The sequence below is a fragment of the Phasianus colchicus genome, chromosome 12 (genome assembly GCF_987193195.1).
Source record: "Phasianus colchicus chromosome 12, bPhaCol1.hap1.1, whole genome shotgun sequence".
NCBI lineage: Eukaryota > Metazoa > Chordata > Aves > Galliformes > Phasianidae > Phasianus > Phasianus colchicus.
Window position 1 is genome coordinate 14,243,720 of NC_143447.1, and position 16,027 is coordinate 14,259,746.

At 42.2% G+C, this 16,027-nt stretch overlaps 1 protein-coding gene across 1 annotated transcript in view; it reads right to left on the minus strand.

Annotated features, from left to right (window-relative positions):
• Positions 1–16,027, minus strand: part of AGBL1 (AGBL carboxypeptidase 1) — a 374,640-nt gene that overhangs the window by 327,035 nt on the left and 31,578 nt on the right. Inside the window, exon 6 of the mRNA XM_090149019.1 lies at positions 4,068–4,105. Coding sequence (XP_090005145.1) covers positions 4,068–4,105 — 38 coding nt within the window. The remainder of the gene's footprint in view (positions 1–4,067; positions 4,106–16,027) is intronic.

Here is a 16,027-nt window from a genome sequence, read left to right on the forward strand (position 1 = left end):
TAGACAAATCACTGACATTGCGCTGCGTTTAACCATAGGTCTACTTTGACACAAGACCAAAGACCTATAATTCAGTAGATCTGTTGCAAAGCATTATGAATTCAGGCATAGAGGGTGCAGGCCATTCAAACTGTAATGTGTGCTAGAACATTGCTTTCTGTTCCTCACAGTTACTCGCCCCAGCATAAAAGGAAAAGAATGACACTGATTATTTTATCGTGCCAGCCACAAGACATAATCCTTATGCTTTGATGAAAAAAAGTGGGTGAAAGGTTAAATAAAGGTTAGTTGACAGAAGATGAGGCAGAAAGAGTAGGAAGTGAGAGATGAAAGCCCGGGGGGAATAAGAGAAGAAAAGAGGATCAGGACGACAAAAGAAGGAAGGTAAAGATACAGAAAAAGAGGGGAAAGGCCATCTGCAATAACTGCTGTTCGCACACGGAATTGTCTTGATAAAAGAGGCATGATCAGGAGGTCAGCACAACCTGTCTCTTTAAATTGCTCATTACAATTTTACTAGGCAAGCATTGCAACAAGGGCTCTGCCCATTTCCCTAACCCTTTCCTTCAATATCCGCTTTGCAAATGCCTCCGAGATCAGCTCAAGCTAATTTCCTTCGAGGCATGCAAACTGCTAATTCTGGGAAGTACAGATAGTCAGGAATAACAAATACAAGCAAAATGAGATTAAAATAACCTGCTGATAAACAAATTACTCACCAAAAAATAAATATTGGATTAAGCTCTGGTGGGAGCGGGGTTCCCTATAATCACATCGCCATCGTGTGGCTCGAGGTGCCACGTCCAGCAGGGATCACACCAACTTCATGCCTGTCCACGCTTCTGCATCAGGTATCCCTTTTATTTCTACATCTCAAAAACTAGAGTTTGTCTTTTTTATTTTGGATGGGCGAGTTCACCCAAAGCAATAGCTTTTAGATGTGCAGAGAAGTGGAACAAAGCCAAAGGAGGCAGGAAAAACAGCAGGTGTGCCCTGGGATGGAGAAGAGACTCTGGGAAGTATGCTGTGCTTTGCTCTACCTGTATTTCTCTATGATTATCTGTATCTTCACCTGTTATAATAAATATCTAGAAACTGAGGGAAGGATGGACAGAGGTAGCACCAGTGAAGACGTGACGAGTATCCAAGAGAAAAGACTCCTGATGCTATCACGTTATGCAGCACCATTACATCTATTTAATAAGCAGCATATCCAGCCTACTGTAATGTGATAATGAGCTCAGCCACTGAGAAAACAGCATGGTGAAGAGACAGCACACGAAGCCTTCACTACAAGCTACTCGCTGACTGTACGTGGGCACGGCAAGTGACACACAGCAACAAGGAGGGCAACACATGGGGATGGGGAAAGTACTCTGGATTGCTTAGAAAGAGATAAGAAGTCAGGAGTGAGAGCAGATAGTCAGGTGTGAAACATCTTTTCCCTATCTGTAATCTGAGCTTCTACTGATAGAAAGATAGGGCACTTTGTTGGAAGTGACCTAAACATTATTCAGCACCTCCGTGACTGTCACTGATATCCATTTATGCAAAGGGGGACAGGATAATCAAGATCCCTCTGGTCTTGTGCTGGGTATGCAAGTATTTCTTCTTTGCTGCGGACAAAGGGTAAATTTGCAGTGTCTTTTCCTCTCCCTCTCCCCCCTGATGATTCTTACTCCAAACCATTTTCTTACACGTAGCATTATGCACCTGTTAAGCAGGCATTTTGCATCAGCTTCTGTTAGGGAAGAGACAGAGGCCAGAGAGTTCCCAGACAGGCCTTGGCTCTGCAGGAGAACTAAGTCTTAAGCAGAGCTTAAGGAAGCATGAGGAGATGAAGAGGGATATTTCAGAATCCATCAGGGAGACACACTGCCATCTGCCTGCTCCCTTTAAAAATGCGGGGTTTTCTTCCACGGCTGTTTGCTGCCAGAAGCAAGAGGGACAGTTTCTCCTCAATATCTTCCATGTAGAACCATAACCCTTGTGCCTGCTTTGAACTGAAGCTTTTAAGAATCTAACAGCCCTGCAGGGAGACCAGCAAGAATAGGTGTGCACTTGTTCTAACATTCATCAGATTTGATTTTCAGCTTTCTAAGAACACTAAGGTCATACGCATAGATAAGTTAACTGTGATAAACAAAGCTGTGCTGCCAATTGGGAAAAACAATTCAGTTCTTCTCCTGCCATGTTGACTATGGAAAAACCAGAGATGTTTCTCACATCTCCTAACCCACACCTCCCAAAAGGCACAGCCTGTTAAGCTGTGTGCAGCTACACCAGAAGCCTGGAGCTTCTAGTTTCTCGAGCTTCAGGACAAGACAAAAACCAAAAGACATTCTGACCACTGAGCAACAGCCTGCAGAAAACATCAGAAAGCAGATTACAAGCTGCCCTGCAGGCTGTGGGGCTCTACTGTACACCACAGTGATCCTCCCAAATGACAATGTAAGGGACTGCTTTGCTCTTTGTCCTTAAAATACAAGAAGCATAAGAGAAAGAGCCCAGATGTCTCCAGAACCTAGATTGGCTGAGAAGAGCCACAGAGAAATTTATTCTAAGAGTAAATATCCTTAAAAACTTACTTCACTACAGAAGAAAAAAAAAAAAATCACCAGGAGAACCCAGAGCTGAATCCAGTCCTTCCAGATTCCCTAGAAAATCCTCAGCTCACAAAAGGATTCCCCCACACAGCACTGGACTTTTACAATATAGGTTTAGAACTCATTTTACCATTTCCTTCAGTGATTAGTTCTTCACTTCTCCATATCGTCCTCATCTTTAGACCCAGAACAAGCCTTGAAATAGTAAACTAATACTTTTAACATCCTGGGCCAGCAGAATTTCACTTCCCATTCCTGGTGCCTGCCATAGAACATGAGGAAAAAAGCTCTAGCTGCCTATGAGCTTTCAACTCTTGTTCCACTTTTCTAGGTTTCTCTGTGTACTCCTTTCTATTCTAAATGCTAATTTTGCTTTTTATTTTGCAAGCAGCTGTGGCATAGCCCCACAACCCCCCTTATTAAGATTTAGTGCCCAAAGCAGAAGGTCTTTCCTCGTTGCAATAACGTGACCTTTAAATCTATGCAGCAAGGTTAATACTGGAGCATCATTTCAGAATTCATCACTTGAGCTGGTGCGACTCAGAGACAACCCCATTGCAATTTGCTCATTTAAGCACTGCTTTCAGGACTACAGATTTTCACAAATGCATTATTCCTAATACTACAAAAAGGAAAAGAGGAAGGGGAGAAAAGGATGGAGAGAAAGAAGGACAATACGCCATTGTGATTTATTGGAGAGTAGATAGTCTGCAATAGTAGAGTGCTCTTTCTTAATCAAAGCTTTATTAAGTTCTAGCAATAAAAGTAAGTGCTTTTGGATAGGAAGAAGGCAGGAAAGGGTAACACGTTCATTTCAGGAACAGTCACACAACAGTGCGCGACTGAGAATCCCTGTTAATGTCTCCAGCACCCACAGTCAGCTGGTGCAGATGCCAAGCACAACCTGCCTTGGCTATGCCCTAGCAATCCACAGGCTGCAGCCCTGTCTTTTAGGTCTGCATGAAATCTCAAGGGAGGATAAGGTCATGCCTTCTGCAGTGCTGAAGTTTTCCAAGCCTTTTCTAATAACACTATTGTTTCCAGGTTAGCTCACAATGCAAGAACATCACAGGACAGAGAGGTCTTCAAGCTGTTTCTCAGTAATGACAGAGCAGAGCAGTGAGCATTATTCACTGGCTGGACAGCTTTCCCCATTTTTTTTCTCTGTACCACACACCAGGACAACCACTGTTCCCTGATTATTCAAACTAAGCATCCCACTTGGTTCCCTCAGCAACTTGCTCCTGGGATCTACAGCATCTCCCATAGATCCGCATGTCCACAGATCCATGAGGTGCTGAAAAGCACTGCAAGACACATAAGCAACTACTACTTTTTATTAAGCAGTGCATTTTGGGATTTAGGGGGAAGTGGATACTAAAGGAGAATGAGGATCAACAGGATCATTCCGTCCAGCAGCACAGCACAGAAAGAAAAGTCATAATATGAAGAAAAACTTACTTGATTTCAGTAAAGCTGCCAGAGCCTCAATGGCTGCCCTGGGGAAAGAAGAAAGATGGAAAAATGTCAGTTTCTTTGATAATTTTTTTAACCCCCATCTTCATGATCTTCTGGGTCAGGCTTCGCAGTTGGTCTAAACTGACAGTTTGAGCTGCAATGTCTTACACCAGCAGAGAATCCAGTTTCTGCAGCTGACTCAGTTATTCTAAACGACCATTAGCCCTCCAGCTTTACCGTTACGCTGATTTGTAGTGACCATTAAATGTAAAGAAACAGCCACATACCCAAAGTAATGAAGCAAGTCTTTAAACTACTGCCCTAGAACCATTTCTTTGTATCACACTCAGCATACGCCCGTTCCAGACATCAATGCTTCCACCTACATCAGCAGATAAATTCTGCATCCAATTGGGATGTCAGCATTTTCCAATAGATTCCACTCCCTCCTCCATTTTTCCAAAATAAACTTCCTCTCCATCCTCCTCCCCACCTGCTTAAACTGAAAATAAGTTTCATTTTCTTACAGTTATGTCTCGTACTGCAGCAGCAGATAAAGGTTCCCCACTCAGATCAGGGTTTATAAGAAACATGTTAACGTGATGTGAGACTTGCCCCATAGATCTTAAAGAGTACTAGCAGAAGAAAGATAAGCAGAGTTTTTTTTTTATTAACCTTTACATCAATTCAATGCACAAGTAAGCAACCCAACTAGCCTGACTCAGCATAGCACCAATCTAAATGGGAGCCAGAGAAATCTGCACTGAGATATGTTCATTCCCCACATGGTATAAGCTCCATCCTACCAGCCACTCAGAAGGTTTCCCTTTCCAGTCATGTTCTGCTGGAGCAAGAAGAGCCATGCACCAACCTGGCTTACTGCTGCCAAGTTTCAAGTGCCTAAAGTGCCTACAGCTTATTGAATAAATACAGCTGCAAAACCTTTCATGCCCATGGATTCCTTAAAATGTAATCTCTTTAGAAACCAATCCCCAAATAAAATCACATTAATTTCCATACTGAGCCAATTATCATCTTGCAGCAAAAAATTACTATTTCTTTTTTTTTTTTTGTTATCAAGCTGCTGTCTGTTGCGTGTTGTAGCAGTAGCTGAGACTAAGAAAGATTCAAGATCTGGTTCTTGCTGATATTGGGTCGATGTCCTTGTCTACCATCATGCTTCCATAATGAATCTGACAAAGTTCAACACCAGCATTAAAAAAAAAAAAATCAATTACCAACTGCACACATCTGCATAAAAATATAGGGGGAAAAAAAGCAACAAAAAAACATGAAATAAACAACTAAAATCCCACCGACCAGGGGAAACACAGTCACGCTCTCATTGCTTCACTTCACCCAAACAGCAGTCATTCAGCTGGTGGGAAGAATACTGTCATCTGCCAGCCATTCTGCACACTCAGGAAAGGGATATGCTACACCCACTGATCACTCAGCCTTTTCTTAAATACCCAACTTGAGACAAAGTAAATAGCTCTAAACAAATTACAATTTTGTCCAGAGTTCTTTTCAAAGCTCACATGCATGTTTTAACAGAAAACACTACATGCCTAATTTTGCAGTAGTCTCTATGGGCTTTAGGTGATGCATCAATCACACACCTGAACAGCAAAGGAGTGAAGGAAGAGCACAAGTATTTTTGGATCCATACAGAAGAGGCGCCTCAGTTACTGCACGAATTTTCTCAACTTCCATCTACTTTTTGAGCAACATGACAGTCCTGTAGCTGTAGCTAGCTGGATTTCCCATTTGCCATACTAGCAGCCTAGACACTGCCTCATCTCAGTCCATGCCATACACAGTACTACAGGGAAATAAAGTGGAACCAAACCAGTGCCTTTCATCTCCTAATTCACTGCAATTCAGAGACAATTTGGCACAGGTAATAAACAGTGTTCTGTGTGTCCTACAGAACATGCTCTACAGGTATTCATAAGCAGGTTGAGACCCAGTAGGCTAACTTCAATAGTATGCATTGCTTTAGAACACGTGCTGAAAGAAAGGATAATTAAATACATGAGTGTAAACTGCCAAATGGATCGAACAAGTTTAAGGGACAAAACAGACTTAACAAAAAGTAGAGCAAGCCAGCCTAACTCGATGTTCTTCTTGGATAACTGATTTTTCTAGACAAGGGAAACACAGTAGATCTCGTTTCTCTGTTCTTCAATAAAGCTTTCGATACGGTGCCACACTGGAAATTATTAGTGAAGTGGGAGAAAATGAGGATTAGTACAAGAACTGCAAAGGTGAGAGAAGAACTAGTTGAAGAGGCAGTGGCAGGAGACATACAGAAAGAGAAATTATTGGACTGGAGGGAGGTCAGACGTGGAAGTTCTCAAGGATACATTTTGAGACTGATCTTATTTTATCCTTTCATTAATAACCTCGACACAAAAAGTCAGAGCATACCAACAGAATCTGCTGACGGTGTGAAGTCAGGAGCTATTACCAACAGTCGGGAGTCTGGATTATCTTTCAGGAGTAACAGGATGTTTTTGAGTTCTGAAGCAATAGAGGTGGGATGAAGTGTAATAGTCAAAGTGCAAGGTTATGCGTTTAGGGTTTAATAAGAGTTGTTATGAGCTGGGGCTCCTAATTTGGAAGCGAGTAGAAAGACACCCTGGAATAGATGAGCCAATTAAAGGATTAGGACAAGTGTGACCCAACAGGGTGACAATTGTGAAAAGGAAAGATCAGGTCTCAGAAAGTCACTGCCAATGGCAAAGGGGAAGCATGAAGGTTTTAACTTCAGGTTTCACTCAAACAGCTGTGTGTAGTGCTTGAAAGGAACCATGCAGAAAAGGGCTAAGAAAACAAACAGAGTAGCAGAGAAATTTCAGGAGCTTGAATATTGCAGTTTGGTTACTTTAGCAAAATAATGGCTGAAAGGTGACTTGATTGTTCTCCAGTCTCTCCCACTGGGGTGTGGAGAAGTAAACACAGCATAAGACAGAGAGCTACTCAAACTGAAGAACAAAGCTGGCACAAGGACAAATAGATATAAAACGGCCATGAATAAATTTCAACTGGAAATTAAAGGAAAGGTCTTAAGCACTGGAAAATGAGGCTCTGAAACATCCTCTTGGCAGAAACAGAATGAACAATGTAATGAATTTGAAAAGGGAGCCTGAATTGCTTATAACAGGATCATGAGGCTCAGCTGCCAATGAGGAAAGGGGCTGTGAAAAACTGACCCAGAAATCACAGTAGTTCTATATACTTAATTTTAATCAGGCATAAAATAGAACTGAATGATAAACAGTTTCTCCAAACACAAAGTTAATTAGCCAGAAAAGACCAGCAACACCAGTGTGAACAGGAAGCCCAGGTAGTCTGGATCTTATATCCAACACTGCTCTAGAAGTACAAAACCAGAGCAACGATGCAGCGCCAGAACTTCCAGAAAAGACTCTGACTCCAGCTGTTTGCCATCCAGAGATTTCATAAGCTACCACTGCTGCCTCCGGGAAGTTTTTTGTTTTTTTTTAAAGTGAAGTTTATTTCCCTTCCATGTATTTTTGAAGCTGTGCAAACTCTTCACACATACAAAATCCCAGGAAGGAAGAGCATCACACAGTGTTATGAACTCTCCTTGCATGTATATATATTTTTTAAGCTTGGAGTTAATACCAGCATTATAATTTACACTTTAAGTCAGTTGTCAGCAAGTAACCCCAGAATATGATCTACATTTAGCACAAAAGAAATTCAAACATACAAAACACCCTATAGGAAAAACAGAAGAAGCCAAAGAAGAGAAGGCAGAACAGGCTTTCACTGAGAACAGCAGCAAGTTGATGGATGTGTCAATGGGCTTACAGCAATCCAAGGCAACTTGTGTTTGTGATACCAGCACCTCTTAACAGCATATGGTAAACCAAGAGCATCTTTTCTGGCATCAGAAGAGATAATGAGATGAGTGAATCTGGGATGGGAAGACAGAGAGAAAGGAGATAAATAGCGCAAGAGAGAAAAATAAAAGATGGGAACAGGAGGGAAAGTTTAAGAGCAGAAGAAAAACGTCTCTATGAGCCATATGCTAGACCTGAGGATTTGATGGCGTGCCCAGTTCAGAACTCTGCATTTGTCTTAAGAAGGAATAAGGGATAAAACATTTCATTAAAAACAAACTGGTGAACCTACCCAGATACCTTCCTCTGATTTTCTGTTCTGTGGTAATACGTTACTCAAATCCTACACTGGGATTGACAGAGCAGCTATCTCAAAGGAGACTCATTTATATATTTCAATAAAAAGATGTATAAATAAAGTTGTGCTGTCTTAAAAGGCATAATAATAAATGCCACACTGTAATCAGAAAACATTAAAAAGTGCCTGTAACAGCAGTGCAGACAGCCGCTCTGAAGGATGAAAGTCTTTTGAAGTGTTTCCAAACCAGCAGCTTGAATATCAGGACAGGAGTGCAGCTTGCAGACAGATAGACAATCAACTTCCAGATCCTGTGCTTAGGAACCAGGAGCAACAACAAAGAAAAAAAAATGTGCTTCCCAAGCCAAAGAAGAATCGGATTAGCCAGCAAATTCAAGCTGTTCAGCTCAGACAAAAAAAGAAATGTTTTATTACAAGGTCACCCCTCCAGATCTGGGCTATGGGGACAGTGTCAGCTGGAAGTGCTGCAGACAGTGGAGACCAGGAGGCAGCATCACTTAAGACCCCTTCCCCACTCTGATCTTGGCTCATAGGCTGTAGCTCTCAGCATTGCTATGGACAAGCCTCAGTCTGTTTCTTGGAATGACTGCTTATTTCTGTTCCACACAGCATTGGAAAAAACCTCCTGGAAATGAAAAATGTTGTTACAGAAGTGATGTCTGGTGAACTACATGAAAGGATTTGAAAACTCATAGGGCATGAGGAGTTTGGTGCCCATCTGTTCAGGACTACCTTGTTACTATGGACAGGGAACAGCTGAGATGCTGAAGACTGAACAAAGAACTGATCCAACAGGGCTTTGTAAATCAGCTCCCAAGTAATTTAAACAGCATCTTCCTCCTCCTGTGAGATTTTATCTTTATACATGCTTAAACATGAAACATCCTCTTACTATTGAATGAAAGCTAATGATTTGGTGCTTCATTAAATACCTCTTCAGACCTGATGCAATTCCTAAAGGCAATCACACCTGGATAATGAAGATGTTACATACTATCTTTAGAGACATAAAAAGCTCTCCCCTGCCTGGCAGCCCACAGTGCCTCAGCCTACTCTCTCATTCTGCTCTTTGTCTGGCTATTTCTCACTACACTCACTTGTTGCTGTCATGTTCATTTATATCTCACACAGTGTGGGGCATGGACCATGCTATATATTTGTACAACATCTAGCACAACGGGAATCTTGACTGAGGGCTCAAGGTCCTACAGCCTACAGGCTTCAAGCCCATGAGCTCCTATTACCCATCTCTTGAAAGAATTAAGTGCACTCAAGAGTACATATTGCCTGGCTGCTTTTTGCCCCCAACTCTTGGGACTTGGGTTAAGTTACTGGAGAATATAGTCACATACTAACCCAATCTAAAGAAAACTTCACATTTGACAACTGAGAGACGTTTGGAAATAACACATAGGAACCACAGCAATATAAATCCCACCAGCAGGTAGATCTCATCAGAGACAGATGCCTCAAACAGCCATTTCCATCGTGGCACAGAAATACAGATCTTAAATACATAAGTACTTTTACAGTAATTTGCTTTGTTTTAAAGTTTTAAAACCAGCAGCTTCACAAGTTTTGCAAATTCACGGGGAAAAGCTGCTTATGCTGCCAGATTTTCATGGCACTGCTGGTCTGCGACTGACAAAAACACACCCATCATCACGTCTGCTTTAGTTCCAGCTTGTTAGCTAGGTATTAAAACTTATGCTAAAGGCATAGCCTGCTTACAGTTTGCAATGTCCCACCCATTGCCAACAGGTGGTGTTCGGAGATCCAGCTGTTTTGCACAGATGTGCTTTTGATATGGTGCCAAAGGAAAGGGAATTAAAAAAAATTAAGTCACGTGCTCCTTTTCTAATGGTTACTTCAATTCCAGTGATCCTATTTGTTTTCCTGAAAAAGCACATGCTGCCTTTGAACAAATTATGCATCTTCTATGGATGCTATTCTCTCTGATGCAATCCTTTTTGCTGAATAGAATTTGAGAACAAACTGAGAACAAATTAAATTCATGCTGAGAAGTATTTTCTCCCCAACTTTAAAGACTTCTGTGAGCATTAAATATCAGAGTAAGGTGGTAAAAAAAACAAAACAGTAAATGAGCATGAACAAAGTCAATGCTAAAAGATTAATAGTGAGAGATTATTCCCTACTCTTTAAGCCTAAAAGAGGCCCAGAATTGAATTTTGTCCTGTGTTACACACTTGTGTGCTCCAAATCACATACTGTGCTTATTGAGAAGTTATGGTTGTGATGCAGAAGCCCCTGCCCTGTGAGAAGTTCTCTATTCTACCCTAAGCGGCCAATGCAATGAATGTATTTCAGTTCCCAGGCTCAGCTCAAAGCCTTCACTGAAGCATCTTCCAAGCGCCTCTGTCTTCCCTGGAGCTTGATATGTTACATCAATAGAAAGGTACAGCATTTCAGCCTCTTCCATCTCTGCCTCCCAGGAAAAAGAGTCACTCCAGGGCTGCCCTCCAGGCATTCTTACAAGTATCCTACTCTTTCTAGTATAGAAGTACAGAATGAGAGACAGCTGTATCCTGAAAATCCATCCTATTCTTTTAGCTTCTAACTTAAATTAGCTTAAAGTTAGTAATAAAGAAGAACAAGGTACAGGAAGTGCATTTAAATCCTTGTCAAAGAAATGCCCAAGCATTTCCTGCTGCATGGTACAGAGCTGGCATTGCTTGCAGAGGAAGACACCAAAGCTCAAAAGACTTCCCATTCCTGTCAAGCTCCCTCTCTGGGGTCAGATGTCACCCATACAGCTGAGGCAGGCTGTGACAGCTTGTCATTCACATCAAGGTGAAGGGGGTCGTTCAGTCAACACAGGTTTCTTAAAAGATCAATCACCCAGACAGTTTTAGGATGGCAGTGTGAGAACCCAGCTCTCCCACCTAAGGGACACATGCAGAGGGAACAGAGAAGGGCTTGATGCTACCCCTGATCAATTCAGGATGAGGAGGAGTGAAGATACTCAGAGGCCACACTGGATAACAGCACAGCCCTGCAGAACATCTCACACACACACTGAAATCATGTCACTGAGCGAGGTTAAAACCCTCTTCTTCCCCAGAGAGCTGCCTTCCAACCCCATTTCACTCACCAGTGGGAAAGAACCTGGTGGTCTGTTGGCTCAGTTCTTTATTGTCACTTCATTCATAGTTTACCAGTTCACTATAACTGACAGTTCATACTCTAGAGACCAAAGGGTTGACCAAGGAAAGCCAGCTAATGTAATCTTTTTGGATTTCAGCAAAGCTTTCGATACTTTTCTCACAATATCCTCCAGAACAAAACATCCAACATTCATCTAGGCAAAAACAACGCAATGGGTGAACAACTGGCTGACAGGTCAGGCTCAGAGGGTTATGGTAGATGAGATTACATCAGGCTGGCATCCTGACACTACTGGGATTCCTTAGGGATTCATTTTAGGGCTACTTCTCTTGTTTTCATAAATGATTTGGAAAGTGGACTTGAAGGTACACCAATAAAGCTCATGTACAACACTAAATCAGGAGCAGCTGTTGACTCTATTGAGGGTAGAAATCTTACACAGAAATCTTGACAAACTCAAGTGTTACCTACCCAGAAATTCCAGAGTCAAATCTCAGTAGGACAACCTGGAATTTTGTCATAATGAAAATAAGTTGAATTATAGATGGTTTGCCATTGGGAAGTCTCCAAGGGCAAATTTTGAAAGAGAAGCTGAGGCTTGGGGGTACCCAGGGCCTTATGATGCCATATAACAAGCCTGCATTCACACAGTGTTTGTCTGCAAGCAACTGGAAGAGCTTTACGTACAGTCAATTGCTGGCAGTAGGATACCCAAGAGCAGCTTGTAGCGTCAGCAGTCCAGGCAGTAAGATATCTGACATGCCACTGCTTGTGCCCAGAGTCAGTTAAGCTAACGTTAAGTATCTGTACAACTTAACAGACCTGAAAATAACAAAATATGAAGCTGAAGTACTGAGAAAGTTCAGTCTTCCCTGAACATCACCAAGAAACAAGGATGACTTCAGTGGCAGCCCTAAGTCACATTCCTCTAAACAAAACAAAGAATGTTTGGTATTGAACTGAAGATTAAAAAAAAAAAAGAGTGTTCTTTTTAATCTAATGGTACTGTTTCCCTGTTATAAAACTCTAGAAACGGATCCAACAGTTCACATAGCACTTCAAGCTCCCTCTCTGGTTCTGTTCAGATGGAGAACATCCATAAAGATCAGCCAAAGGAAAACTTAAAGCTTAACATTCTTCAGAAAAAGGGCTGCCTTGTAGAGCCTCTTTGAATACACACAGGAAGCAGTTTCTGGAATCATTTCTTCCTATGCTGAATAACCAGGTACAAACTGGATGTTTGTGAACTGGCAATACTGTCATATTAACCCTATAGTCTTATCCAGATCTGCCAGTTTTGTGAAGGTCCAGTTGCACAGCCTACCCATAATATAAGACCATGCTTTGAATGCAACTGCTCACTGCAGCACTGACAGAGCATAGTGTTACATCCACGTTTTCAGCAGGGAACAACGGGAAAACACTGAAGCTAATTAATCCTCCTGAATGCAATGCTTTCCAATTATCAAAGTCCACGTGTTTCCCAAATGAGGGAACATTTCACCGTTACACACAAGTGAAGCAGCTTTTCATACACTGCTCATACATAAATCCCAGAGGATAGTGGCCAAAGAGCTCTCAGAAAAGCTTACATGCAAGTGAAATTCCAACCAAATATAGAGAAGATATTCAGGAGCAGTCACCAATTTTCTCCCAGTTCCCAGCTACCCCACCTCCTCCAGTGAGATCCTCTTGCCATACATACACAGGTTATTTTCACTTACCCTTTCACACAGAACTTACTATGGATTGGGCACTTGTACAGTTTCATGGTTTTAAATAATGCTGCTGAACATAAACATACTTGGAAATATTGAGCTGTGGCTGTTTATAAACCCCTCATGTGTGCACAGGTGTGATGCTGAGCTTAACTGGTACTACTAAACCAGTCTTAAATTGAGATCAATGCACAAACATGCTTGAGGAACAAAGTAATGTTGTCCCAGAGATTCACATTGGCTATCTTGACCTATGTTTAAAAGGCATTTCCATGTCTAAGCATGCAGCTAGCACTGAGCACGATTTTTCAAAGCCCCTTTGTATGTTAAGATCAGAACTACCTTTTATAACTGAGTTGAGCCTGAACCCTTCCGAAAGGCTTTCCAATGAGAATACTGGATCTCCAGCTTTACCTCTGCACATCTAAATCTCTAAAAATCGGGACTCTTCTTCAGAAAACTCAGCCTTAACCAACCCAAATCTCTTAATTCAATACCAACAGCTGGTCAATAAGAAACATTTCTAGTCTCTTATATGCAAAAGAAACATCCATTTTGCACACTGTGTGTTTTTGGAACACTGGACTGCAAAACACATGTAGAACACTGCTAGAAACATATAGCACTGAGTAGATTTGCCACAGGCAAGTAAAGTAACGATGAAGACTTAAGGGAAAAATAGATGTTGCAATTGCAGAGCAGGGAAAAAAGCTTATTAACTTGTCTGGGAATTTCAATAAGGGTTTAGAAGAAAAAAAGCCATCCTGCTATTTGCCTCCCTCTGTTATTCTGAGGGTTGTCTTCCTTAAAATGCAGGAAGGACAACAGGGATGCTGCTGTACTGTGTACTATACACAGATAGTACAAAGACAGATACCTCTGCAGGAAAAGGAGCCAAGGTGTGGAAACTGAACACCTTTCACTGCACTGCAGCAGCTTTCTGGACATAAGATTTCCAAGCTGTCATCAGAAGAGCCATCTGAGAACACGTGATCAACTTTAGATTAAGCAGGATAGTTGTTGCAAATGAGGAAGCATCCCCTGCAGGATCTGTCTGTGCAAGCAGGCTGAGCCACCACCACAAACGCAGCAGTGGGCACAACTTCTCCAACACCGCTGTCAATGTCCTTGTCCTCACCTCAACTCTGCAGCTCAGGTAGGACAGAAGTAGGGCATCTTGCCCCAGTATGGGCACCCTACAGACTGCAGGTCAGAGATGAGGCTTTCTGCAGCACCTCTAAAGATATTTGCATTTCAAAGACTTGTCATGGGCTTATGTAAGAATGCAATGGAAATAGCTTTGGTGAGGGTCTTGTCCTGAAAAAGAGTAGTGCATCTAGTTTAGAGGCTTCATCAAGATTCAGAGAGATAGTGTTCTGTCAGCTCACCCATGCTGCCTTCCACATGGCATTCTGCCCAGCTGGCTGCTCTGAGTCAGATCCAACACAGAGGGCACATCAAGTTTTTGAGATGATGAGTAGGAAGACCATACATGCAGGGGCAGGCAGTGCACAGCCTCAGGTTTCATCCCCACATCTATGAGCAAGGAGACTTGTCAGCAGACAGCATGCACTAGCCCCAGGTGCAGCACTGGCCACTAAATCACCATGCAGCTTGCAAGCAACAAGCATCTGACTGTGGTGGCAGAGCCAGCCAAGCACAGTGATTTTATTTTTTTTCATGTTTCATGCATGCAACTCCTTATTAAGCAAACTAGTCACATCTTTGTGCTGGTGCTTGTTCTTCACAGCACTCAGGGGTGGGGGGCTGGGGGCAGGAATCACTGACAAGCCAAAATATAGCAAATACTGGGTCATGACATTGGCCACGAAAAATCAGCAGTGTCATACCAGCATAACTTCAGGGGCTTTTTGAAGCAATAATTTGCAGAAGCCTAACTGTTAGTATTTTTTTTTCCCCCTCTTTTCATTGGAAAACTTTCATCTGATATAATCAAGCCAGGCTCTGTTTAGGATATGAAATCAGGCCATATCAAAGCCAAGGCTGGTAGAACTTCAGCTGTAAATAGAGGAATGAACCAGCAGAGATAAATAAAAAGCACAATAAAAAAATACAAGCGCTATTGGGACGGTTCTTCTATGTGCCACTGGTTTTTCTGCACAGAAGAATCTGGAAGGCAGTGAAAGTTGGAATAGTCACACATGTGTAAGTGCAATTCAAAACAAAAATATCAAAAGGAAAATTAAGCTTTTGGGTACACAGTGAGAGCTGTCATGCCATTGCAACATATGTCCTATAGTACACACAAAGATCAAACTATATCCATTTAACACAGAGAGAAGATAAAGTAAATGAGCCAAAGCTATGGGACAATTCTCTTTATCTCCTATAATAGCCTCGCTGTTGCTGCAGGCAGACAGTAAAAGCTCAGTCTCAGAGCTATGACCTTGCAAAGATTCACGCTTCGGGGGGAATTTCCATTCCCAGCCCCAGCACTGCAGCTCTATTTGGAGTCAGTAGCCCTGTTCTTCCTCACCAGCCACATCAGGCTTCCAGGTTCTCCCCTCTGTGTTCCAAGCCTTGTCTCTGAACACATCCCAGAGCTGCTCAGCTCTGGGTTTATTTACAGATTTTACTGGCATTGCTGCCATTCCAAGTGTTGCCCTGCAGATAAAGAGACCAGGAAGAGCCCTGCCAGTGTTACCAAGACAGCCCTGTGCTGCTAATAGCACTGCTATTACAAAAAGAGCTTTCCTAATGAAATCTATTTCACCTGCACTCAGTAAATACTGTAGTTTTTCAACTTGCTGTTTTGTTTTCTACAATCAGCATTATCTAACTATCCAAAGAGCCTAAAAGCATTGGAGTTCTCTCCCTCCCGCTCACTGGAAGGCACTCAGTTGTACTGCCTGTTCTCTGTATTGCTAAAACCAGCTGCCCTGCTGCTGCTAATGTTGGGGCAGC